The sequence below is a fragment of the Meleagris gallopavo genome, chromosome 2 (genome assembly GCF_905368555.1).
Source record: "Meleagris gallopavo chromosome 2, MGAL_WU_HG_1.1, whole genome shotgun sequence".
NCBI lineage: Eukaryota > Metazoa > Chordata > Aves > Galliformes > Phasianidae > Meleagris > Meleagris gallopavo.
In genome coordinates, this window is record NC_139405.1 from 105,281,055 (window position 1) to 105,306,832 (window position 25,778).

The 25,778-nt window shown below is 42.6% G+C and overlaps 1 protein-coding gene across 21 annotated transcripts in view; it reads left to right on the plus strand.

Moving 5' to 3' along the window:
• The window catches only part of HMBOX1 (homeobox containing 1), a 130,835-nt gene that overhangs the window by 30,981 nt on the left and 74,076 nt on the right, over nucleotides 1–25,778 (plus strand). For 17 of the 21 annotated variants that reach the window (XM_085218298.1, XM_085218296.1, XM_085218300.1 and 14 more), the window contains one exon: nucleotides 17,192–17,275. The exons of 1 other annotated variant lie outside the window; for it this stretch is intronic. In XM_085218298.1, coding sequence (XP_085074424.1) covers nucleotides 17,253–17,275 — 23 coding nt within the window. In that variant the 5' untranslated portion in view covers nucleotides 17,192–17,252. Of the gene's footprint in view, nucleotides 1–13,066; nucleotides 13,234–17,191; nucleotides 17,276–25,572; nucleotides 25,671–25,778 lie in introns of those variants that run through there. 3 more of the 21 variants (XM_085218294.1, XM_085218293.1, XM_010708089.4) reach the window with 2 other exon arrangements.

The window sequence follows — 25,778 nt, forward strand, 5'->3', positions numbered from 1 at the left end:
GCGTATAAACGGGGGGGAACGGCTGTTTGTGAGGGTGGATAGTGATAGGACAACGGGGAATGGTTTTAAACTGTGACAGAGGAGGTTTAGGTTAGATATTAGGAAGTTTTTCACCCAGAGGGTGGTGAGGCACTGGAACAGGTTGCCCAAGGAGGTTGTGGATGCCCCATCCCTGGAGGCATTCAAGGCCAGGCTGGATGTGGCTCTGGGCAGCCTGGTCTGCTGGTTGGCGACCCCTGCACATAGCAGGGGGTTGGAACTGGATGAGCATTGTGGTCCTTTTCAACCCAGGCCATTTTATGATTCTATGAATGACTTTATGTTAATTCCCCTCTGGATTTTGGTGTGTATACCTCTGTGCAGATGGAATTTGCATTTGAACAACATATGTGCACTTAGGGAAGGCCATCTAAAAGCTCAAAATCAAATTCCAAATAATGTGTTAAGAACCCTTTTTTCTTTTCCTGTTCTTAAAACAGGAAAAGGTTAAATTAAAAGAGCAACTTACTGCTGGCATTGCCATTTGTTGATATAACCAGCACACGGTTGATCATCTCACGGGCCTTTTTGAATTTTTATTGTTAGAAATCAGCTAAGCAATTTGTGTTGCAGCAGCTCTTTGCTGAAGGCAGCAGGTCAGTAGGGGGACGGTGTGGTTCCTACCTGTGATGACCCAACTGCCTCCTGAAGCATCTTTGGGAGGGCTTTGCCTCATCATAGAATCATAGAATTGCTCAGGTTGGAAAAGACCTTAAAAATCATCAAGTCCAACCACAACCTAACCATCCTACACTAACTCTAACAGCCCTCTGCTAAATCATGCCCCTGAGCACCACATCCAAACAGATTTTAAACACATCCAGGGATGGTGACTCAAACACCTCCCTGGGCAGCCTATTGCAGTGCTTAACAGCCCTTTCTGTAAAGAAGTGTTTCCTGATATCCAACCTAAACTTACCCTGGCACAACTCGAGGCCATTTCCCCTCGTCCTGTCACAAGAGAGAAGAGACCAACCCCGCTCTGCTGTAAGCACTTTCCAGATACTGGAAGAGAGCAATGAGGTCTCCCCTCAGCCTCCTTTTCCCCAGACTGAACAGCCCCAGTTCCTTCAGTCTCTCCTCATAGGCCATATTCTCCAAGCCCTTCATAGCCTTGTTGCCCTTCTTTGGACCTGCTCCAGCACCTCCATGTCCTTTCTGTACTGAGGTGCCCAAAACTGAACACAGTACTCCAGGTGAGGCCTCACCAGTGCCGAGTACAGGGGCAGGATGACTTCCTGGTCCTTCTCACCACACATTTCTGACCCAAGCCACGATGCCATCGGCCTTCTTGGCCACCTGGGCACACTGCTGGCTCAAATTCAGCCGATTGTCCATCAGCACATCAAGGTCCCTTTCCATCAGGCAGCTTTCCAGCCACTCCTCCCCAAGCCTGTAGGGTTGCCTGGGGTTGTTGTGACCAAAATACAGGACCTGACAGTTGGCCCTATTGAAACTCATGCAGTTAACCTTGGCCCATCGATCCAGTCTATAATCATGTGTACCACAGCTGGCAATAGAGAGGGTAGAATTGTAGCAGAAATTGTTATGACTTTTTTTAATCAGTAACCACCTGAGCTTTAATTCATGCCTGAATTACTCACGTGTGTGGAGCTCTGAGGATACTGGGTTTGTTTTTTTTTCCGGCATCTCTTGTTTTGAATGGCAAGACTGAATGGAATGAGGAGAATAGACACCGTATAGCTTAGGTTTAAAATAAATGGTGTGTGTGTTTACATAAGAATATTTAAATATAAATAAAGGAAACCTCTGGAAATCTGCATGGCGAGTTATAGACTCTTCCCTGATCTTTATAGGTTGTAGCATGGAGAGAGAGAAGCAGAAAGACATGTCTAGAAACAATGAAAGTCCGGGCTGGAATAATTCTTCAGCTGGTTTCTGTTCATCGTGTTATCACTACGCAACAGCATGGTAGCAGCTTTGAAGGCAAGGCAACTCTGCTCTGAGCTGATGCCTTTTGAGTTGCTGTGTGAGCTGGTGGGTGCCTGGCCCGTTTGGAAGGGAGCAAGTGGATACCTTGAGACTGTGTGTGTGTGAAGAGGTAGGGAGCTGGGTTCAGCTCCAAGAAACTGCTTGTGGAAATGGTTTTAGGAAATAAGCAGTACTGTGGCAGGTAGCTTTTTGGTTAAGGGAGGCTGTATGTTGAAAAGAAGGATTCACACAAACCCTGGATGTGATGTCTGGGGAGCAGAGGAGGGAATGTGAAGAATAAATGAAGGTTTAATCTGCTACATAGATTTTTCACCACTTCCCTGTTGCTTCCCCTGGCATCAGACTGGACCCTGGGTTTGGACTAAGCATAACTGTTGCTTGGTTCACAAACTACAGCAGATTAAATGTTTTCTGCTTATTTCTGCAAAAGGAAAAACTCCATGATCGATCAACTACAAGAATAAATTGATGGCAACCCTGCCTGCCTTCAGTATGATTTCTGTCTCGTTCTCCCCACCCCTTTGCTTACTGTGTCTCTCAGTTAATAAGTTTCCTCCAGAAGCTGCATATATTCTGTTGCATGATATTTGAAGAAAGAAAGTTTTCAGAGAAGTTAGCAAGTGAAAATGGAGTATGTAATGGTAGCCATAACTGTAGCCTTTGCTGCCAATGACAGCTATAATTATATATGGGACGCATACATTCTAGCAGATGCTTCCCGTTTAAACCACACTGGTTTCAGCACAGACCAAATTTAGGATCTAAGCACGGTGACCATAGCACTCTCAAAATCTCTAATTCCACCTTCTGCCATTTGCTGTCTTTCTCAAATGCTCAGTGAGACTTTTTTTTTTTCTCTAGTTGTTCTATGGAACAGCTTTGATTTTTCTCACTTTGTGGTTATTTTAAGCTTCAGAAAACAATACGAATGTACTCTTCTTTCCTTCCCCCCTCTTTCCTCTGTGCTTTTATGGAAGCGGAATCTGTGTAGATAAAGCACAGTTGATCTGTTAGGGATTACTGTTTCTCAGTTATTCTTTTGCTCTTGCATATCATGCTTTTATGTAGAAGAATATTTAAAGGTGCCGTGTAGAACAGTGAGATGAAAGATGCTTTGTGCATTGAAGAATTCTGGTGTCGCAGGAGTCCACTTGTTCTCCCGTAACTTTTTTTTTTCAAGCTGAAGTTTATTTAAAGTGAATTTTAGTGCTTATAAAAGCTGCTGGATTTTGACAGCCTTGAAGGCTGAAAGGCCATCCCCACAGGTGGCAGCAGCAGCACTGTGCCCTGGTATTCAGGGCACAAGTGTAGGGATCAGAAGAGCCACGTTCTGTTCTCATCTTTATCACAGGTGACCTTGAGGCAGGTAGCATGTTGCTGCGGCTCACTTCTCTTGGAGGATATTACCCCAGCTCGTAAGGACGTTGTAAAGATTCGCCTCTCTCTTAGGAAAGATAATACAAGGATAAAAACTTCTTGCCTTGTCATCAAGGCACTGAGCTCAGTTCGAGTCTCCCAGAGATGAGAGTAAATGGTTTTCACGAGATGATATTACCAACACCCTGCTGAATGTCTCAGAATAACTGAGAGTGCTTTTGTCTGAAGCTATGCAGGAACTGGTTTCATGCAGGCCCAAGAGGACTGTAGGATACTCTTGGTGTATCCTACATGAAATCACTGCCATATTCCTGGAGAGTCAAGCTGGATCTTTCTGGAGGCTTCACTTAATGTGGGGTTGTGTGTCAAGCAGTGGTCAGTATTTGACAATTAATGCACCTGTCCAGCTTGCAAAGCTATTCATGTAATTAAGTACAAAAGGAGTTTTCCTTTTGACCCTTTCAGGCTATCAGCTTGATTCCCAGAAGCTTCAGATTTAATTACCCGTATCATCACAACATGCATAGCTGCAGATTTTATTAATGACTATAAAGTTATCGAATCCTCTTTGAAGTGGAGGCGATTCCCAGCCAGCAGATCCTTTCACACATCAGCTCCAGGAGCAGTGAATCCCACAGTTTGGTGCTGCGCCTCTTGTGTCTTTTTTTTTTTGGATGGCAGGCCTGGCTCATCCATCTCGCTGCACCCAATTTTCCTGCTCATTTACCAGCCTGCAGAAATACTCCTCTGTAGCTCTGTCACCAGATTCAGGTCTTCTTGCCTCTAAAATAGTAGCTGAGAAGTTTGGCCATTCACTGAGCCTGTTTTTATGACCTTTACACTTCTATGTTTCAGACTCGTCCTGCTCGCTGGCTTACTTTGGTTCCTGTCCCTAAAATGTTCTTAAATTCATTTCAGTTCTTTTTCCCTGGATGATGCTTTATGACTTTGTAAATCAGTCTGAATGATACAAAATCAAATGCTTTCCTGAGATACTGATAACTTATGTCCACTGTTTCACTCTTGTCTAACCTAACGATTTGGTCGTATAATAAAAAGAATTTCAGCAGATTTGTCAGGCATGACCTTCCTTTTATGAATCTGTACTGGATGTCCTCTACTAAATTATGCATTTCTAAATGTTCTGCAATTTTGGCTTTTATCAACACTTCCAATATATCCCCACAGCTGAAGCTGGATTTCCTGCTCAAAGAGAATTCAGCAGAACTCTCACAGCCCAGCGAAGTTCATTCACTTTTCAGAGTTCTGGTGTTAGGTCCTTGATATTGGGACTAGCATTCTGTTTTGGATAGCTTTGTGAACACTGTGCTCTCTGGACATAACCAGCTCCCCAGTTCACAGCTCACATGTGAAATGAATTGCGAACTCCCAGCCTGGTCACAGGTAAAGAGGCTTTAGAGCAGTGGCTCATCTTGATTTGGTTCCAAGCTTGCTGAATAATTTCATTCAAGACTGTGGAGGTCAGTTCACCTCTCCGTGCATTCCGTGCATCTGTTTGGTTTTCTGGCCTGTTTCCTAAAGAGTATTTCACATTACAGACTTGCATTGTACTTTTGTCTGAAAATATATGGGGGGGGGGGGGGGGAAGGAGGCAGTGAGACAGAAGGGAGACTCCAAATCCTTCAAGTGTTCTTGCTTAAAGCCCTTATGCTGTGTTTATACCTACTTTGAACGTATAGCTTGCCACTTGGGCTATGGTTCCAAATATGGATTTCTCTTGGAGGTATGTTCTGACCCACCTACTTTGCACTGCAGATATATTTAGAAAAGTTTTGCTGTAATAATCCGACAGAGCTGTCCCAAAGCTTCCTCTGTCATCTGTGCTCCTGCCTACCTCCTTCCCAGTTACCTTGCGTGCGTCACCAGCCACCTGCCAGAGTTCTGCATCTGTGGTCAAGGCTTTCTTTCACTGACATGCTTCAGTTTCAGGACTAGGTTGAGAACAGAGGCTGAACTGCATGATGCTCTCTGGTGAATGCCTGAACCTGGGTTAATTCCTCTGTGTCTGCAGCAAAGCTCCTGAGTTTCAGGAAAAGATTGCATCAATGCAATTGGAGGCATTCATACTCAGAGCCTCAAGGTAAGGGGATTTTTTTAAAGCAAAATACACAAATATCTGCATACTCCTTTCCCCCAAGCCTGGCTAGTGCTAGGCAAAGGTACTTTTTAGCTGGGTTAGGTAGAGAGCAGCACAGGAAGTTCGTTTGTTGGATTGTGGTGATGCAGCAAACCTTCTTGGGGTATGTCTCAAGGTCCCCAGGATGGATCTTTTTTGACCTGAGCCCAATCTTGAGTGCAAGAAGCACCAGGGTACTAGTTGGACAAGGGTCTGCCCACATCTGCTGCTTATTGCAGGAGGGAGTTGCCAAGCTGAAGAGATGTTTAAGTTACAACAAAATTACTGGAAGTGCTGCATTTAATGGGCTGGTTTCCCTTTAGAAGGCCAGATTCTGTCTCCCTCCTCTATTCTTCTTGTAAGATGTCAGTCAGGATGGATTCAAAGTGCAAAAAATAAACAAAGCAAGTAAACCTGCACCAAGTGAATCATCTGCACTAAATTTAAACCACTTATTATGGGGAGGAAAAAAAAAAAAAACAACAAAAACCCATGGATTACAGGTTTAGCAAGCATGAGCACAGATTTCAGCATGTATTGCTGTATTTATTGTTGCCAAACTACTGATTTCTTGGAACTCTGCTGTTAGCACTGTTAAGCAGCGTTCCAGACAGTCGTTTTTATAAATCCCTGTTAATGTGTTAAGCAGAAGAAGGTCTTTGCAAAAATAACATTTAACCAACAAATGATCCCAATTTTGGTGATGCTCTCGCAGCTAGGGATGGATAAGGGAAGGAAACGTGTTTGCTGCTAGGGTGTCCTGCTGGAGCTGATGTTTGCTTGGATGTTACTGCTACTTCTGAAAGGTGCTTGGGTGTTTGTTTACATTTTGGACAGAAGCATTAGTGTGAAGTTTCTGTGCAGGGTGAACTTCTAGTAGTAAGGCCTGGACTCTTTAACTCCCTTCTTATACTGTTCAGGTAGTAAGTAAACTGAAAAACACCTTTCTTTTCATGGTCAGAGATACAGAGATGCTAGTACAAACAGCAGTACCTTTCAGATTCTGAAACTATGAAAGCATGTTTCTAAACTTCCCTTTTTAATTTTCATAGCACCAATGGAACCAGAGCACTTAGAGCTGTCAGTCTCCTGATCCAAGTCATCTCCCCATCCTTTAAACTAATCAGCAAGGAGAAGCAAGATGGAGTATCAAGAGAATAAATCTGCCAGTTACAGCGTTACAAAAACATTGCCCTCTTTCACTTGCATCTGCTGAGCCATGTACCTCTGTGGAGGTGGAAGAGCCACACAGGCTTTCTGTCAAAGCATGTGAAAAAGCAAAGTTGTGGATGCTGCCCTTACAGATGGGCCTGATGAAAAATCTGGGTGAGCAAAGGGGAAGAATAGGGAAAAACAACTTTACTCAAACTTGTTTAGGAATGGGAAAGGTTTGCATGCTGATTTTATTACAAGGCACTGAGAGCTCACAAAGCTTTTAGAACATACTTGAGTATTTTTTAAAGTTGCTAACGTATTTCTTGTTGGTGCAGCATGTAGTCTTCTTGCTGTTTGGAGTAAGGTGATTTTTTTAGATCTGAAACCTATTTTAAAGACAGTTCATACTTTGAAGTCTTATGTGTTTGTCACACACATTGTAATACTTTTCTGTGCCATACAGCAAAGCAAAACTGAGGGATTATGAGACATTGTTTTTTTTGTGCTTTTTTTTTTTTTTAAATCTTCCATGCCTATTCTTGGTGCAAGTGATCAGTAAATTGTCTGATCAGCAGATCAACTTCTGGTTGCTTTTGTTAGGTCAGCAGCTGGGGTGTAGGTTGTTCAGCTGAATATACAAGCATCTTGCTTTGAGCATTTTATGTATTCATGTAGGATCTTGAAGTAGCAGTTTTCTGTGCCTGCCAATGGTTTGTTGTACCCCTATCCTGCAATTAATCTCACTCTGTCAGGTGAACTGATGGCAAGTACAAATTCTGAAATAATGCTAAAAAGGAAGATCTGTGGGCCATAATAACAATAGATTCTCTTTTGTTCGTAGCATGCGCTGTTGGAACATAGCATGCCTGGTCTGCATCATGGAAGTTGCAGTCAAACAGACTGAGCTGTTCCTCTGTGCCAAAACCCACGTTTGGTGCCTGCTGGCTGAGAGAGATGGCAGACTTGGGCACCTCAGGTTGTCCAGTGCCACCACAGTATACCGTGCAGTAGTTCATTTGAGCAGGCCCACGTGCTGGGGTGCTTTGTTTGGGCATTGTTATGGACGTAACCATAGAGGTTGGGCTGCAGGTGAGTGTGGCTGAAGAGCCTTGGTAAGCAGAAGTGCTCACATGGGACAATCAGTGTCCTGCAGTGGAGGAGTGCTTGCACTGTTCAGCCATGCTTGGCAGTACAGGAGCTCGTTTCTGTCGGTGTATCCATCACTACCACGTCACTGTGTTCGCAACAGAAATCTGTTAAGGTAATTAGTGTTAATTGAGATCTTTTTTGAATGAGCCCCTTATTTATTGTACGCTTGGCCCAGGCTTGAACTCAGGTTTGGCAATGCCCCATCCAGAGCGTTGTCCAGATTAACATATATAACTGTATGTATCCAAAGAGTTCAAGATATAATCTGTACTGTTGGCATCCAGATGCTTTAAATCTTGATACTTTAGGATATGACTTGCTCACTGGAGATTTATAGGAACTAGCTGGGCTTGGACTGCTCCTGCAGCTCCCTGCTCTTGCTTGCTGCCTTCTATCATGTAATTACTGATTCTGTGACAACTTCTGCTCTGTTGCAGACTGAAAGACCTTGAATGGGAACCATTCCACTGAGAGTTGCTTCTCCTTAAGTTCTCTCTTTTGACTGACCATTTCACTCATCCTCATCCACTTCAATGCTCAGTTGAATTGCTCCAGATGGATCAATGATCTATTTGGCCACTGAGACAGAAGTCTTTGTAGCAGCTGTTGGACATGACAGTTAGACATGAGACTGTGTGTCTGGTGTCATTCTCCTGCTGTACAGATTGACTCCTAATTGTGACAGCAAGGCCAATTCATTTCTGATCTCTGGTTCCAGGCAAGTTTCCAGACATGCTTGGAGGGGGTGAAGTACTGAAAATCAGAAGATACAACAATTTAGGTGCCTGGGACATGAAGTTCTGAAACTCATTTATAAGCAATAATGAAAATAAAACCTGGGGTTCTCTGCTGGAACATGTCTGGAGGTGTATCTTGACAGAATTTCTGTTTCCAGCTGCCACTGAGGACAAAGCAGCACTAAACTAGGCCTTTCTGCTGCAACTGCATTGCTTCTAATGCATCCTTGGGAATTCTGGAATAGTTTGGGGTCCTTTCCAGTGGAATACAGATCAACTTCTCTGTGTTTCTGACAGCCTTGGGGGAGTTTAGAAAGCTGTAGTTTTGTTACTCCAGTCTTTTGGGGGAGAGGATCATTTACTAATTTGCTTTGAAATGGAGCCTGGCCTCCAGCTTGTCATCTAGGCAACTTCACTCCATTTGGTTAAAGGTTCTTCTCTTGTGTGGAATTGGGAACGGAAAAGGAAAGAGAAATAATGGCATTTTGTTTTGTGGAGATCAACTGCGGGGCATTTTGTGGAAGCAGTGGTTTACTTTTTTTTTTTTCAAGGGCACCAACTGTTGCTTTCTTTATCATAAGATCAAGGCATGTGTTTTCTAAAGGGGAAAAGGCTTGTTTTGGTGGTTTCCCTTCAGTTAGCAGTCTGAGGAAGAAGACGATCGCATCAAAATTCTTTACTGTAAACTTGGCAAGATGCTGCTCTTTTCCCTCACCATAATCCACAAGTAGTATTTTCTTTTACACAGTGTAGAGTAAAGGATTTGTTAAACCAACTCAGCCACAATAAGACTGAAACCAGAGTTTGTTGAAGGTAACTTCTGAACAGATTCTTCAGTAATTTTTATTTATGAAAAGTATGCTCTGTTGTTCCCTTCAAATCCTTTGATTTAAGGGCACTGGTTGCCCAGAGAGGTGGTGGAATTTCTCTCCTTGAAGAGAGAATTGAGAATCCATCTGGGCACGGTCCCGGCACCCAGTAGGTAGGGCTGCTGGAGCAGGGCAGGGTTGGAGGTGACCTCCATGAGTCCCTTCCAACCTCAACCATTCTGTGGTTAGAGTGGCACAGACTGTTCCTGACGATAATGTCTCTGCCATAGCAATTTGTGCCACGTTACTGTGTCAAAAGCCAGTGTCCTCCGTGTAAGCTTGCAGCTTGAGGTAACCCAGAAGGAAGCTGCAGCAGATGCAGTGGCTGCTGTGTTTAGCAATAGTGCTTGGCCGCAGCTAATTGTGCACTTTCTTCAAGTCCTGAATAAGACTTTGCTCAGGATACAAATGACTGCACTGACTAAGGTGATAATATTTAAGTAAATTAGAGCCTAGAGGCCTAAACGACAACTCTTCATGTTGCAGTACAGTGACTGTGTGAAACAAAATGCTGCACGCTGCCAAGCCACAGTGCATGCTCAGGAGGTGACAGGTCTCAGAGAAGGTTCCTAACCTTGCTTTCCAGGGCACAAATGTAACACATCTTTGAGTCAGATGGCAGAGTATATTTTTTTCCTAATAGGCCTATTTTTGGAAAATGGGCTAGAGAGTCCTAGATTAGTTTTAGTATTTTGGATGCTAGTCCTACTTTTGTGCATGCACCCAGATGAATTTTCAGTTTTGATACAAATACAGTGTGTGAAGTTTTAAAAGCATTGGATAAACAACAGCCTGTCTGAACATCTCCCAGAAATAAAGGGATCAATGCTAGCAAAAAAGGGCTTAACAGGAGCTATTATCTGGAATCTGAAGCAATATGTATTCGAAGTAGAAATCAAGTGTATGTTTTTAATGGAGAGAGTGATCAACCTCTAGAATGAACTGCTGAGAGTGATGGCTCCTTGGTCTGTGAGGCAAGATGTCTCCTGGACACAGTGAAGCTGGTAACAGATTTGTTGTGCTTTACACTGGCTTCAGGATAGAGAAGGTGAAGTAACTGGAATGTAATGGCTCACACTTACAGTGTGTATGTGTATGCATGTGTGCACACACATGGTAGGCCTGACAATTCCTACTGACCTTAAGCTATCTGTTACCTCTAAGTAAAGCACTTAAATTTTGAGCAATTCCCTGTTACGATAGGAGAGGGTTGGTTTGCAACCATGCACAGGGTTGGGAACCCGCCTTTATTATGAGTTCAGGAGCGAGGTTGAATTTGCTCCTTTCTTTCACCATGCAGCAAACCAGGTGTATGAGCAAGCTGAAATTGGTTCTCCAGCATTTCAGTAGCAGGTAGCACAGTAGCATGGGGCCCGTGTCCTCAGGCAGACATCTCTGATACTATCTGGTATGATTGGGAGCCAAGAATTTAGCCCCTCTGTTCCTGTTTTATTTGTGACAAAATGGTGATGTTCCCCTTTCTCAAGGACAGAAAGCTTTTAATTTATTTGTAAAGCTCTTTTTAAGAACTTACCAAGGAAGGTATTAGTGAAATACAAAGTGGTGGTGTTATTTTTTACTATGTGACTCACTCAGAAATTAAAAAGGAAAATCAATTTCTTTTCCAAATAAGTTACATGAGCCTCATCTTTACCAAGTGACTTCCTCCTTGCTTCTGCAGAGTGCTGTGGATGAGGGTGAACTGTACTTCAAAATATCTAATTGCATCCAGTGAGGAACGAAGAAAACTGAAGTGGATCCCAAGAATATATTAAAAATCTAAACTAAAATGAGAATGATTTCATGTCAAGTGAGACAAATGCAGAGTTGATACTCCACTGCTTCACACATCCACTTGTCCTTGGCACTGAGAAAATGAGATTTTTAATATCTGAAAAACAGAATGCCACTAAGGCTCATCCATTGTAAATTTAAGCTTCCTTTATAGCAACTTAAGCCGGGGACAAGATTGTTCATTACATCTGATTCTACAACTGTGGCCATGATTTCCATATTAATATTGAATTTTTTATTATCTGTTCCAGAAAGGAATGGAACTAGTAGTGTTTTCCCTGTGTTAGCAGATAAATTATTTAATGAATAATGCGAAAAGGGCAAAGGTTGGTGAGTTCTTACTTGCATATCAACTACAGATTGTGGTGACACCTGTTCTGCTGCTGTGATCAAACCTGTTTGTTTCTTTGGTTTGTGCTGAAGGAGGTAAAGAAGGAGAGTGATAATTTTAAGAATGTCGGTCGCATTTACCCTGCTCTAGGGTGAAATTTTTCCTAAAATTATAGGTGATGGGTTGCTTGTTATTTGTCTGATGGACCCTGAATCAGAAAACCATTTAAGCAATCTTTATGTGGGTGCAGGGGAGGGAGGGTGCTTCTGTGCCACTGAACTTTAGACCAAAGACTATTTGTAACCCTCCTCAGTAGCTGCCACTCTCTTCTGGCATCAGACGTAGGAAACACTGGTTTCCTCTCCTTTCTTTTTAACTTCATTTGCTTTCACAACTCCAGCTACCGAGGCGGACTTTAGGATTCCCTGACCATAGAATCATAGAATGGTTTGGTTTGGAAGGGACCCTTAAGATCACCCAGTTCCAACCTCCTGCTATAGGCAGGGACACCTCCCATAGCCCAGGTTGCTCACAGCCCCATCCAGCCTGGCCTGGAATGCCTCCAGAGTGAGGGCATCCACAGCTGGGCAACCTTTTCAACTGACCTGCCTTACAGTTTGGCTTTGCTGTGACAATTTGTGATTGCAGCCACACTGTAGCACTGCTGCCTCAAACAAAGCAAAAATGGAGAATTTCTCTTATTTACTTGTGAGCTCTCTTTTGTTTATTTCTGCTCTATCGTACCCTTTATCTGCACTTAGAGATCTGGAGTATCTTGGAAAAGTTCCTTCTCCCTCCTGTATTCATATCCCAAATCTGGGCTGCATAAAAGCTCTTCATTTATTTTATAACATCTGAAACCTGCACTTTTTTTTTTTTCCTCTTCCATTAGTATCACTAAAATCATTGTCCTGCCTTTGTCATCTCACACCTGAATTACTGCAGCCTTTTCTTTGGCTCTGTCGTGTTCCAGTTTTAATTCTGTGTTTCATGGTGATGGAAAGTGATCTTTTTTTCCTTTGTGAGTTTTTTTTTCCTTTGGTTCTTCCACACTTCTCACCCTCAAAGCGAGTCTTTCTCTGAGGAATTCAGTTCTCTACCGTTAGCCTCTCCGACCTTCAGAAAGTTTGCATCTATTTAAATTTAAATTCTTCCTCTTTGGAAAACAAAACAGTTCTCTCTATTAAACTCAAAATTTGGCAATAAGTCAACTGCATGATCTCATATTTTTCTGTGACTGCTTCACAGAAAATGCTTTAAAAACTGCTAAGAGATTTAATGGAGAAGTGTCTAGTGGTGTAGAACTATCTTGAAAGGTTTGGGGCGGCTGACTTCAGGGAGCTGCTGGTTTGTCTTTTCCATCCATCAGTTCTCCAGTAACATGGTTTCTTTCCTAGGCCACACGCACAGCATGAGCTGTGGTCTGCTGGAATTGTCCATTGTGTCTGATATTGCTCTTGGCGTCCTCTTCTTATGGATGAGAAATAAGGCATCTCAAAACGTAGATGCGGGCCAAAGGAATTGCAGTTGCCACCAAAAAAAGGACGAAGACTCTTAAAAACTGGGGACTCCTTCCTGGGAGGCACTGAGGCCTCATTGGCCACCCAGTTAACATCTTCAGAGAGGTTTGCTGTCTTCCAAGGGCACATGTCAGAGATGTTAAGAAGACTCTACCGCATCTGACAAAGCCAGGTGACTGCTATCTGATTGTTGTCATTCAAGCAGGGCCATGGGAGATTCATAGTATTAAAAAAGTATGGGAAACTACATAATATTAAAAGGGACTTTGCATCCTTTGGAAAAATGCTAAAGGGATCAGGAGCGCATGTAGTGTTGTCCTTCTAACTGGTGTCTGGGTCCTGGAAAGGAGGAGGTGGATGGATCAGGTACAGTACTGGGTGATGGAGTGAGGATCAAGGTTTTAGGTACTGTGATCTTGAGCATGTTGAGAGACCAGGTGTGTGGGCATCAGATGGAATGCGACTGAGCAGATGGGGCAGAAGTGTTCTGGGAAGCAAGCAGGCTGGATTGATTACTGGAACTTCAAACTAGATTCAGTGGGGAAGGAGGATGGAGTTTCTTGTGACAGAGGAGGGCCTGGTAATGCTGCCTTTTTAGTAATCTGTGGAGAAAAGCCTCTCAGTTGTCTAATTGGATCTTGTGAGGACTTCTCAGAGAGGAAAACATTGCTGATAACCTGGCTTAAACCTTGCGTCCTCTAGTGATACCTGCACTCTCTGCTTTATACCAATGCACACAGCATAGGAAATAAACAGGAAGAACTAGAGATCTGCATGCAGTCACAGGGCCATGATCTCATTGCAATCACACAGACAAGGTGGGACAGCTCACACAACTGGAATGCTGTCATGGATGGCTATGTCCTCTTTAGGAAAGGCAGGCTGGAGAGGCAAGGTAGTGAAGTTGCTCTTTATGTGAGAGAGCAACTAGAATGTATTAAGGTTCACTTGGGGGTGAATTTGAACAAGAGGAGACCTTGTAGGTAAGAATTAAGGGGCGGGCTAACATAGGAGACACTGTTGTGGGTGGGTACTACAAGCCACCTGATCAGGAGGACGGAGTGGATGAGGCGGTCTACAAACAGCTGGAAACAGCCTTGCTGTCCTCTGCACTGGTTCTCATGGGGGGCTTCAATCATCCTGATATTTGTTGGACAAGCAACACAGCCAGGCACACAAGATCCAGGTCGTTCCTGCAGCACATTGATGATATCGTTCTGATGCAGATGGTGGAGAAACCAATGAGAAGGGGTGTGCTACTTGACCTTGTTTTTACTAACAAGGAAGGGCTGGTCAGGAATGTGATGACTGGGGGAAGCTTAGGATGTAGTGATAACAAGATGGTGGAGTTCAAGATCTTGTGTGCAAAGCAGTAAGTAGAATTGCTGCCCTGAACTTCAGGACAGCCAACTTTCTGAGGAACTCATGCTTGACCAACCTGGTGGCCTTCTATGATACCATAACCAGCTGGGTAAATGGGGAAAAAGCAGCGGATGTTGTGTACCTTGACTTCACCAAGACATTTGCCATCATTTTTCACAATATCTTTGTTATGAAACTTAGAAAATGTGAGATAGATGAGTGGATGGTGAGGTGGATTGAGAACTGGCTGACTGGCAGAGCTCAGAAGGTGGTCATCAGCGGTGCGGAATCCGGTTGGAGGCTATAACTCGTGGTGTTCTCCAGGGGTTGATGCTGTGTCTGATTTTGTTCAACATCTTCATCTACAACCTGGATGAAGGGATAGAGTCTACCCTTAGCAAGTTTGCTGATGATACAAAGCTGGAAGAATTGGCTGACACACCTGAAGTCTGTACTGCCATTCAACAAGGCCTGGACAGATTGGAGAGATGGGCAGGAAGGGGCCTGATGAGGTTTAACTAGAGCAAATGTAGAATCTTGCACCTGTGGAGGAAAAACCACATGCACCAGTACAGGTTGGGGGATGACCTGCTGGGGAGGAGCTCTACAGAGAAGGACCTGGGTTTTCTTGTTGCCAGCAGGTTGGCCATGAGCCAGCAGTGTGTGCCAAGAAGGCCAGTGTGATCCTGGGGTGCATTAAGAAGAGCGTGGCCAGCAGGCTGAGGGAGGTGATCCTCCCTCTCTACTCTGTCCTGGTGAGGCCACATCTGGAGTACTGTGTCCAGTTCTGGGCTCTCCAATTGAAAAAAGACAGGGATCTCCTAGAAGAAGTCCAGCAGAGGGGCACAAAGATGATGAAGGGCCTGGAGCACCTCCATATGAGGAAAGGCTGAGTAACCTGGGTCTGTTCAGCTTGAGGAAAAGAAGACTGGGGCGGGGGGGGGGGGAGGTTGATCAGTGTTTGTAAATATCTAAAGGGAGGTGGAAGGCAAATGGATGAGGCCAGGCTCTTCTTGTTGGTGCACTGTGATAGGACAAGGAACAATGGCCTAAAACTTCAATATAGGAAGTTCCATACTAACATGCAGAAGAACTGCTTGACAGTAAAGGTGATGGAGCACTGGCACCAGCTGCCCAGAGAGGTGGTGGAGTCTGGTTCTGTGGAGATAGTCAAGACCCATCTGGATGCCAACCTGCGTGACCTACTGTAGGGAAGTTCTTTAGCGAAGGAGCTGGACTCAATGATTTTTTTAAGGTCCCTTCAACTCTCTGAGATTCTGTGAATTGTTGAAATGGCAGCAGCCACCTCTCAGCAGCTCCCTTCCCCCAAAACACGCAGTCTTTCCTTTGCCACACCTGGGTGAGTTGTAAACCCCCAGTGAAAGCTGGTGTCCAGAAGCTGCCAGCTGCTACTTCTGGAGAAGTCTGTGTGGCCTAGTCCTGAGAGTTCCAAAGCTTTTCACAAGCAAAGAAAAAAGCCCTGTAAATAACCTAGCAAACCTGGTACAGTCTGTATTGCACAGTGGACTCTGCAATAGGTGCACATCTTCTCCAAAGCCATTAGCAAATCCTGTGGTGCTGTCGGGGAAGAGCCATGCTGTTGCATCTGGATCATGCTTAACAGTGAGAGCAGCCTACGTGTGTTCATCCACAAATCTTGGGTGCTGATATTATGGACAATTACAGAGCAGAATAAATTATTCAATGCACTTCCCTTTATTGCTCAACTCACATGTTTTCTATTCCAGCTCATGCTCACCCATAGTCTGAAGTGCAAATGTTCTCTCTAGTTCTTCCCACATCTACCTGGATGTAACTCTTTCCTAATGGTTAATAGTTTGACTTTTGAAGCACTTTGTCTGTTAGTTTATGAAGAAAGACGTCAGCAGTGCAAGCTGAAGAAACTTCTATTAGGTCATTCCTTTTCAGAACATAGTACCTGTCTTCTCAGCTCTTGGCGGACGTTAGCCAAATAATCCTTTTAATAGCTCTTGTGAGTTAAAAGGGTAGGTAACTGTCATAAGGCTAAATGATTGCTCAGATTAATTTACTTGTGGCAAAAAGAAATCAATTGTAATTTAAATTTTTGTCTGTGAACTGATTACACTACCAGACATCAACTTTCTCCTTAGGAATCTACCTGGAATCTGCGTTGAAGTGTGTCTGTGTTAGTACAGATTATGTGGATCTGAATTAGTTATAGACTATGAGGAGTAATGTGAATCAGCATGTGCAGTTTTTAATCTGTTTGGTATACACAAGCTCAGAATATTTGCTAGTTGGCCTAGTTTAGATCTTTAAAGCATTGATTTATAGCAGAAGTCATCTGTGGGGTGCTTGGATGCAAAGGATTATTTCTTAGACTTTAAGACCATGGGTCCTTTGCAAACCATGTCATCACTCACTTAAGGCAAAGAGAAGAAAGAGGGTGAGGCTTTAACAGTCCACACAATGAAACATAAAAATTGAAAGTGGATAGAAAAAATTGCAGTAGTTTGAGGGAGCATTTTTCTTAACTATGATTATATATGGTGATTGATACCCTTCCCTTTTAAGAGAGGATGGATAGGGTGCTCAAGAAGGATCCTGGAGGGGCTTGTGTGTTTTTCTTAATGACGTGTTTTGGGGCTACTGCCTGGTAAAACTACCAGAATGTTGCCCTTTATAAGCTGGTTGTGTAACTGTAAGCCAGACAAGAAGAAATCAGAATGAATTTGCCTTTCGTTGAAATATCTGAAGTTTTTGTATCTTTTAATTGTGTCTTACAGAATGGTGAATAACACTGAAGAACCCCAAGAGGCTTTATAACGTCCCATCCCCATGTAAAGTATGCTCAGAACTTTTCCAGTAGTGTAAGTACAAGCAAAAAACCCCGAACAATGACACAACAACTACAAAAAGATGATATCTTGAACATTGTATTTTTTCTGTTCTACCCGAAAGATGCAGAGAAATGATCACAATGATAATAACAGTTTGCTAAACTGAGGAGTTCCACTGGTTTGGCATTTACTAGACATTTAAACCAGGAAACAGGAATTTATAGTTCTTCTCTTGGTCTGGCTGATAGCATCTCTGAAAGAGAGAAAATCGTGAAGTGCTTAGAAACAGCCTTGATCAGAGGAAGTGTGCTGTTAAAAGCTGGAGTACTCCATACATCCCCATGACATCATAGCAGAAAGATACCAGAGCTGTAAGTGTTTGGCACCACTACAGACCTGGTGAAAGGAGATGAGTACACCAGAAGAGTAGCATTGTATATCAAAGGCAGAAGACTGAGCATAGCTAACATTGGTAGTGAATGTGCAGGTTCAAGTCACAACTGCTGCTAAATCTTATGTTTGAATTTGAGTCTTTTAGTTTGCTCTTTTAAATGACTTCTGTTACGAATCTTGAATGTAATTAATATCCATTCTGTTTTCCTCAATAAATAAGCAAATGACTTCAAAGCTTGAAGCTTGTCAGGCTGAAAGGAGTGATTGTCCTTTCTTGTGCTGTCCTGCATCCCTCTCATATTCCAGTCCTGCATTAGTGTCCCTTGTACCTCTTGTAGGCATGACCAAATGTCCAGTGGCAAACAGATTCTTGAGGTGCTTTGACCCCTAGGCTTCTGACTGTACCTTCTGTCTAGCTGAGTTACAAAGAGAAATCTTGTCTATTGCAAGTTGGAAGTGGAATGCTGTGAATACAGTCAGATTAATCCAAAATAGATCATTTCTGGGATGAAGATTATTCAGGGACACTCATCATTCAAGTGGCAATGTAAGCAAAGACTTCTGTGTAGAGAGTAGCAGTAAAGAGTAGCACTGACAAGAGAAGCACTTAGCACTTATATGTTGGAAATTAAACTACCAGTATTCTTCAAATAGGCTTCTTGATACGACCATTAAGTAGTTATTTTCCTTTGCTGGTGTCTTAGTCTTCCATTCAAAACTAGTGGTTCTTACCTTTTTGACACTCTGAGACGCTTTCTGTTCTTTGTTTTAGCTGCAAATATGTTGGATATCAGTATTAAATAGTCACCACTTGAAATCTTAAATACCTAGTTCACAGCAGGGAAGAAATCTGGATGTAAGGCCGCACTGCCCTGTGCATCTTTATTACGCCGGTACTGCAGAGTTTGCAGGCTGATCTTACAGTTCTTCTGTGCTTTGTGAGAGCACAAGGACAGTCTGTCAGCCTTAACTTTGAATCAGACTTATAACATAAATTTCCAAGCAGTGAATTATATAGTCTTAATTTCCTGTGCTTCAGCCAGATTTCAGACGTGTCCTGCCTCTGTGCAGTTTTAGTTGGATATCATATTCTGCTGCTTCTTGGGATCACTGTGGCATGTTGATGTGTGGTATTAATCAGCTGCCACCCTTCATCACAAAAACAGTCACTTTTTCCATTGATTCCAGTGTATGTACAGTTAATACAGTCATTGAGAATGCAATAAAAAGTATAGATGAATGATTTTTGCCTGGGTGAAAGCTGGGATGAAACTATTTAGGCAGGGTTAGAGAGCTTTAAATCATGAGAAACAGTCCAAGATGACCTCGTTGGGTGCAGAGTTTCTGAATTGAACCATATATAACTTTTTGAATAGGTAAATGGACGTTAGAAAGAAAAAAAAAAAAAAAAAAAAAAAAAATTAAAAAAAAAGATAAAGCAGTTTGACAGCCCACATCTTGTAATTTATTGTGAAATCATGACTCGTCTTGTGTGTATGTTTGTAATAACTGTTTACAAAATAAAAAGTATGCCTGGGTGTACTTCACTGGGCAGGTGAAGAAAGTTATAAAGCAGTATCTGAGGTATTCAATTTTCAGGCCAGGGTTTTAAAACAAGCTTAAAAGTAAGATTGGTTTGCATTAATAAATCTCTTAAAGCTGCCATGGTTCAAGAGTAGTTTGGTTATCCCAACCATGGAGCAGCCTGAAGAGCAAAGGAGGCAATTAGCATTTCATCTACTTTATTTTTATCTGCGGTTGGATGAGATTGAGTACTTGAGAGGAATTTTTTGCCTTATGTGAGCACGAGACTTGATTTTGGTGTCACAAAAATTAGTTATTTATCTGAAACTAAGTCCTTCTGTAGCCAATGTGAATATGTCTCTGCTGATTTCTTCATAAATATAATGGAAGCAATTTCGTGTACTTCACAGGATCACAACAGTACTGATTAATTAATGTGTGAGATATGACCATTGGTTATTTAGCATTTTGAAACTATGGAACTGGGCAGTTTCAACATTGCCTCTAAAAGTTTACCCGAATTGTCAGGTCTGTGTGTATGGATCTAACTGCCAGCAATGACAGAGCTGCCTCTGGAGTAAGTAAAAGCCTGCTGAGTGGAAAAAAAATCAGTGTGAGTAATGCAGATGGGGAAAAAAAAGACTGAAGTCTTATTATCATTTATGAAAAACAATGGAAAGAAAGGAATGAGTATGTGAATGGTATCAAAATCAGCACATTGAAAAATAGCCATTGCATTATGGTGGCTTGGAAAGTCACCATATGGCTAAGCTGCCTTAACTGTCTAGCTTCCCTGGAATGTGATTCAAAACACTTTAATTAAACCTTGGTGAAAGAGGCTTCAGCTAATTTTGTGTCTTTGTCTTCTGACGAGAAGGTATAGTGTAAATGGCTGGTGGCTATAGGAATGTTCATCTGACATTTTAAGCTTCTATAACTGAAACACTGTCTGAGCCCTTAGTTTTACTCTAAAGTAAACCAGATGAGTTAATCCATGATTTCACGGGTAGTTAACCCAACCTAAAGGGGACTAAAAGAAATGTTGTTCCCTGTGTGCCTCTTATGCCTTCCTCTGTTTTTAGCTAAATTGGCTTGGCCCATCTGTAGGGTTGGTGACAGTAATCATCACAGCCTTCTCTAAGCTAACATAGCTTGCTAACCCGGGCAAAGCAAAGTAGCTAAGGATGGGTTGGTTTATTTATTTTCCTGATGTGTTGAACTGAATTGATTTGTGGGGATTTCCAAGAATGTCTACAGGAGGGCTGAAGATCAGGACCCAGCCCCTACCGCAGGAATGATAGAACCATAAAACACCCTGAGTTGGAAGGGATCCTCCACTCTTGTTGGATGCTCTTAGGTCAGCTCACACTCCCTCAAGGATCTGCACATCAGGACTTGCATCTCGAGATGTTCTCCTCCTGCTCTGAGTAGCAAAGAAAGAATTTGCATTTAACCTGAGGATGCAAACTGAGTCTTCTCTGTGTCACACAAGACGAAATCTCCCTAGATGGAATCTTGAGAGGTTTGTTACTTTAAGAGCATGAGTAAGATGTGTGTTTCTTTTTGCTTTTAAATAAAATAAAACTCTAATATGGAAGCAGCTGTAGCCAAAAGCCCACTTTTTTGCTATTATGATTTATATTCTTCATGGAGCTGCTGTTATCTGTTTTGGAGTTGTTCTCCAGATATAACATCTGTCTTCACCAAGACTATGTGCCAACAGAACTACAATAAAACTACTCCCACAGACTGTTTTCTAGCAAGGGTAAAAAAAAAAAAATTGTTGTTGAACACAAAAATGGGGATAGGTAAAATTTTGTTACTTGGTGATTTTTGGTTTTAGTTTTCTGAACTAACAAATTGCTCTTTTATGAAAGTTGTTACTGTTGGTGAGAGATCCTGAAGAAGAATGTAGGTTTCCATAATGTGTTCTAAAGAACACCGTTCTCTTTACGTGTGGAAAAGAGGTGGTAGAAATCCTGGTGATGACATCCTATTAAAGCATGTTGTACAACGCCATGCCTGGTGCCGTAGATGAGCCCTGTGGAACGTGAGAAGATGTTCAAATTTTGGCCAAGCAGTTGGTCTGCCTTCTTGCAGAATGCCTCTGGTTTTGAACAAGTCATTTTGCCTTGTTTGAAGGCTAGTCCCTTTCTGTGAGCTCTTAGTTTCAAAAGTTAGCTATAATATTATTTCCTGCCACACAGGATTGTTCTGTAGAAAGATGTGTTTCCAACATTTAGATATTCCAGTGAGCTGATGTAGAACTGTTGACTTGAGATTCTGTCTTGATTTTGATATGCAGGGGATCCCATAAACAGGAGGGGAATCAATGCTTTGAATGGGTAGATAACAACAGAACAAGGGGAAATGGTTGTAAGTTGAAGGAGGGAAGATTTAGGTTGAATGTCAAGGGGAAGTTCTTTACTAGGAGAGTGGTGAGGTGCTGGAACAGCTGCCCAGAGGCTGTGGATGCCCCGTCCATCCCTGGAGGTGTTCAAGGCCAGGTTGGATGGGGCCCTGGGCAGCCTGGGCTGCTATGAAATGTGGAGGTTGGTGGCCCTGCCTGTGGCAGGGGGTTGGAGCTTCATGATCCTTGAGGTCCCTTCCAACCCTGGCCATTCTGTGACTGGTTGAATTCTGAAGGTTCTAGAAGAAGCAGAAGACAACATTGTTTCTACCCCTGTAATTTTGGCATGTGGAAAAATATGATTTGCCAGTTTATATCTGTTAGGCCCATGTCTCCTTTCTTTTTTCTTGTCACAAAAGCTGTTTCTTTGTGTGGACTGAAGAAAAGATGTCAGTGTGTTGCAGGAACTGGTGTAACTGGAATTCAAATACAGGAATTCTGCCCTGATTCTGTTACAGAGTTTATGTGTATGCAATTTTGTCTTTGGCTCACAGATTTAAGAGCTCCTCCTTTGCTCTTTTGTCACAGCTTTGGGTCTCAGTTCAGCACTCAACTACCACTCTGGTTTTTCTATGTCAGTTCTTCTCATTCTCATTGTTCTGCCCTTGAATCCAGCATCAGAGTTCAAATTCCTGCCTTACTGCTGTAGAATTGCAACAACAGTTGGGAGCCCTGATTGTAGAAGTAGGGAACATTAGGGTTAGACAGATAAGGTGTGGTGTGAATCAGTCTGTGCCTGGAGTAGAATTCAGAAGTATCTGGCTCCCGGCCCTATGCTTAGTCAGAGGTCAGTCTCTTTTGTAGGACTTGGATTATGGCAATAATTGGCATTTTTATTATATTTTCCCCTTGTAAGATTGATCTTGAGTTCTCTCTCTTTTCCAAAGATGTAAAGTGGATACTATAAAGGGCAGTAAGTTACTCACCCAAGTGGAATCAGTGGCAAAACTGCTGGGCTTTGCTTGCTGCCGGTGTGTCAGCACCCAGTAAAAAAATACTGTATCAGCAGCGAAGAATACAGAAGGCTTGAGTGGAAAAAACAGCTTAAGATAAAAAAGTGAGTCTGGGTTGGGGTTCTTTAACTAGCTGAAAATCTTGAAGCTTCCTGAAGAAATGCTATGTTGATATTCTGCTCTCAGCTTGCCTTCTGTAATTTGTGTAGCGGTGAGTATTTGATTACGTTGGATTTATTTTCAGAAGTTTCAGGCTGCTCTTATTAACTGTCACCATTTTGATCGAAAGCATATGGCAGTGTTCTGCATTCATAAGGCAGTGCTTTGCATTCATAAACAGAACTGGTGACGTTTAACCTCGATAGATCAGCTTGTAGTCTGATTTCACTCCTTGCTTGCAAAGTGAGGCTTTCGTTTGCCTCGGATGAGAGCAGTCATTATACAAGCATTACATTTTGTTTGTGAATCAGGATGAATGGGAGTAGAGACCTCTTTGAAAATCAGAACCAAGAGATGAAGCTGCAGGAGATAATTATGCTAACGTATGGGTGAGGATGGCTCTGTATTCGTTGAGATGATGAGCACTCGAAGCCTGATTTTTTTTTTAAATTTTTTATATATATGTTTTTTCCCTCTCCTGAAAACTGGTATAACTCCACTGAAAATACTAGAGTTGCAACTGATGAGCATAAGTGTTGGCTCAGATGAGTCACATCCTTAATCCTCTTTTGCGCTCCAGAATTCACAGCATCAACTACTGTTTTGAAGGCAGCTTTGCTTAATATGGTACAAAGCTTTGGGCGTTTCTGAAGCGCTTAAATTGACTGTGAATAAAAGGAGATGCACTTGTTAAGCAAGAAAAGAAAAGGCCAGTGCTTGAGTTTCAGACAGTGAGATAGAGCTTTGCCTCCAACAGGGTTGTAAGGCTGTACTTGATGGTCTCGCATTTGTAGCCTCTGAGCTTGCAGGTGTGGTGTGCAGTGTTTACTGTGTGTGATGCACATCAACTGTTGTGTTTGTGGAATGACCAAAGCTCAGAATGAAACTGCCTCTCGAGCATCTTGTAAGGAGCAGCTGCATCCTGAGCGGGTAATGGTGAAACATGGAAAGGAGGCAGTGAATGGAACTGCACTTGGGTGCTTAGATCTTGTAAAAATGTATGGAGAGAAAAACAAACGAACACTAATGTAAAGCGTGGTTAAACAAGTAACAGCTGGAAGTGGGATTTCATTGTAGTTGCTGGTTCTGAGAGGAAGTGTTTGGAGTGGTAGTTGATGTGTTGCTATCAGTCCAGTTGATACGTTGTATTGCCTTTGGGAATAGCAGTGCTGTACTTAATACCCATTTTTGTTTGCTGTCCAGACCTCACGCAGAAGAGAAATGTAGCAGCCCAGTCACGCAGGCCAAGGATCCTCGCTGCATCCTCGTGGGGGCTGGGCACCTTCGGCCAGCACTGCTGCCCTGTGTGTTTGCAGCAGTTGAGGGGCACAGCACTTCTCACCAGTACTGTACGTGCAGGGAAAAACTCTTAGCTTGGCAAAACTCTTAGCTGTGAGAAACTGTAATAATTAAAGTGTGTTTGGTTAACTAGTTGGAGGTCAGTTTTTTGGTTGTATACTGATGGGCAATTTACTTCAGCTGGAAGCCATGACTTATACAACTCCACGATATGAAGATCACACAATGCTATCGAAACCCCGTGGCTGAGAGCAGTGTCTCAGTGCTCCCTGAGCTCCAGCAGCTCAGGGCTGTGCCCATTGCCCTTTGGACAGGCTCTTTGTCTAATTCTCCCCCTCACCCTTCCCTGACACTGCTCAGGACCCAGCCCTGCCAGCAGCTTGTGCCATATATCAGAGGAGGGTGGAAGTTGATATCTCTCCCCATCCTGTTTGCCACAGTTGATGCAACTTTATCAGAATCAGTGTTAAACCAATTACCAGACCTGGGATCCTGTTCTGAACACTTTGGCTCTAACCCATATCCATATTATGCAAATTATATCAAATATAGTCTCGTATTAAAAAGCACAACTGGTTTTGTAAGTGTCTTGAGCTTTCCAAGGGCCTATTAGATAAAGCAGTGAATTGTAATGGAGATTTTGAAAGGTATCTCTGCAGAAAAGGATCTATTCAGTGTTGTTGGAGCACCTCCTATTCATATACAAAGTAGAGAGAGGAAAACATGATTTCTTCTGATCTTTAAGGAGTCCAGAGCTATTTTCTCAATTGCTAAAGGTGCTAAGGCCAGTGTTCTGGCCTTATTCCCAAATGGGTAATTGAATTACTTTGAACTTCTGCAAGTTCAGTTGGACATAGAGTTCTCCACTTTCTGTTCTTGGTTGTTCTTATGGGATTATTCTATTAGATTCAGTGCCTGCAAAGCTCATGTTGGATAAATGATTCCTGAACTTATGTGGGCTTGGGTTGTGGTTGTGGGTGAGGAAAGCCAACGTGTCTGGCTACGTATCCCCTGCTCAAGATCAGTGCTTTCAAAATGGGGAGAAAGCCCCACATTTACGGGGAGAACTTCACACAAAATAAGGTTGAATATTCTTGGTATGAGAGGGAAAAGGGTATTGAGAATAATGTCCTTAAACAAGCAGGCTTCACTTTCTCAAAGTTGTGTTAGAAGTGGAAATGGGTGATGCTGCATCTGACTGGCTGGGACCTGCTGGGTATTTTAGTTTCTGTAGATTTTGGGAGTGGAAAAAGGGCTTTTTTTTACATTTTGTTTATAGGTCTCCCTTCATCTGATATTTAGGCACCTCAGGTTCCTTTTGGAGCCATAAAAGATAAGCATGAAGTTTTAATGCCTTACAGATATCAAGAGGCAGTAAATGGAATTGGGCCATCTTACATGGGGCATGACTGCCAACTCAATGTGAGAAATGTAAATAAATCAGATATTTTGAGCTATCTTTTTTTCCCTGTCAGAATCTAAATAAGCTCAATCCATTTTAAGAACCGGGTTCAGTTGTTAGAAAATGGGTTAATTTTAGTTTTGAGTTTAATTAGTTCTTTATAAAAAGCCTTACTTTTGAATTTCAGGGAGATGAACGCATGGCAATTCTTCCTCGGTTGAAACCTTTTTATCAGCCCTCGCCATAGGGAAATTTGACACCTTGTCACGACTGGTGAAAGTTTTGGTAAGCCAAGCTATGTTAGTGCTGAGGATATTTTGCTAAATTGGCAGGAAAGTTTGTTAAAGTTTGATCAGAGCAAAGCAGTCCATCACAGTATTCTTCTTAGGAACA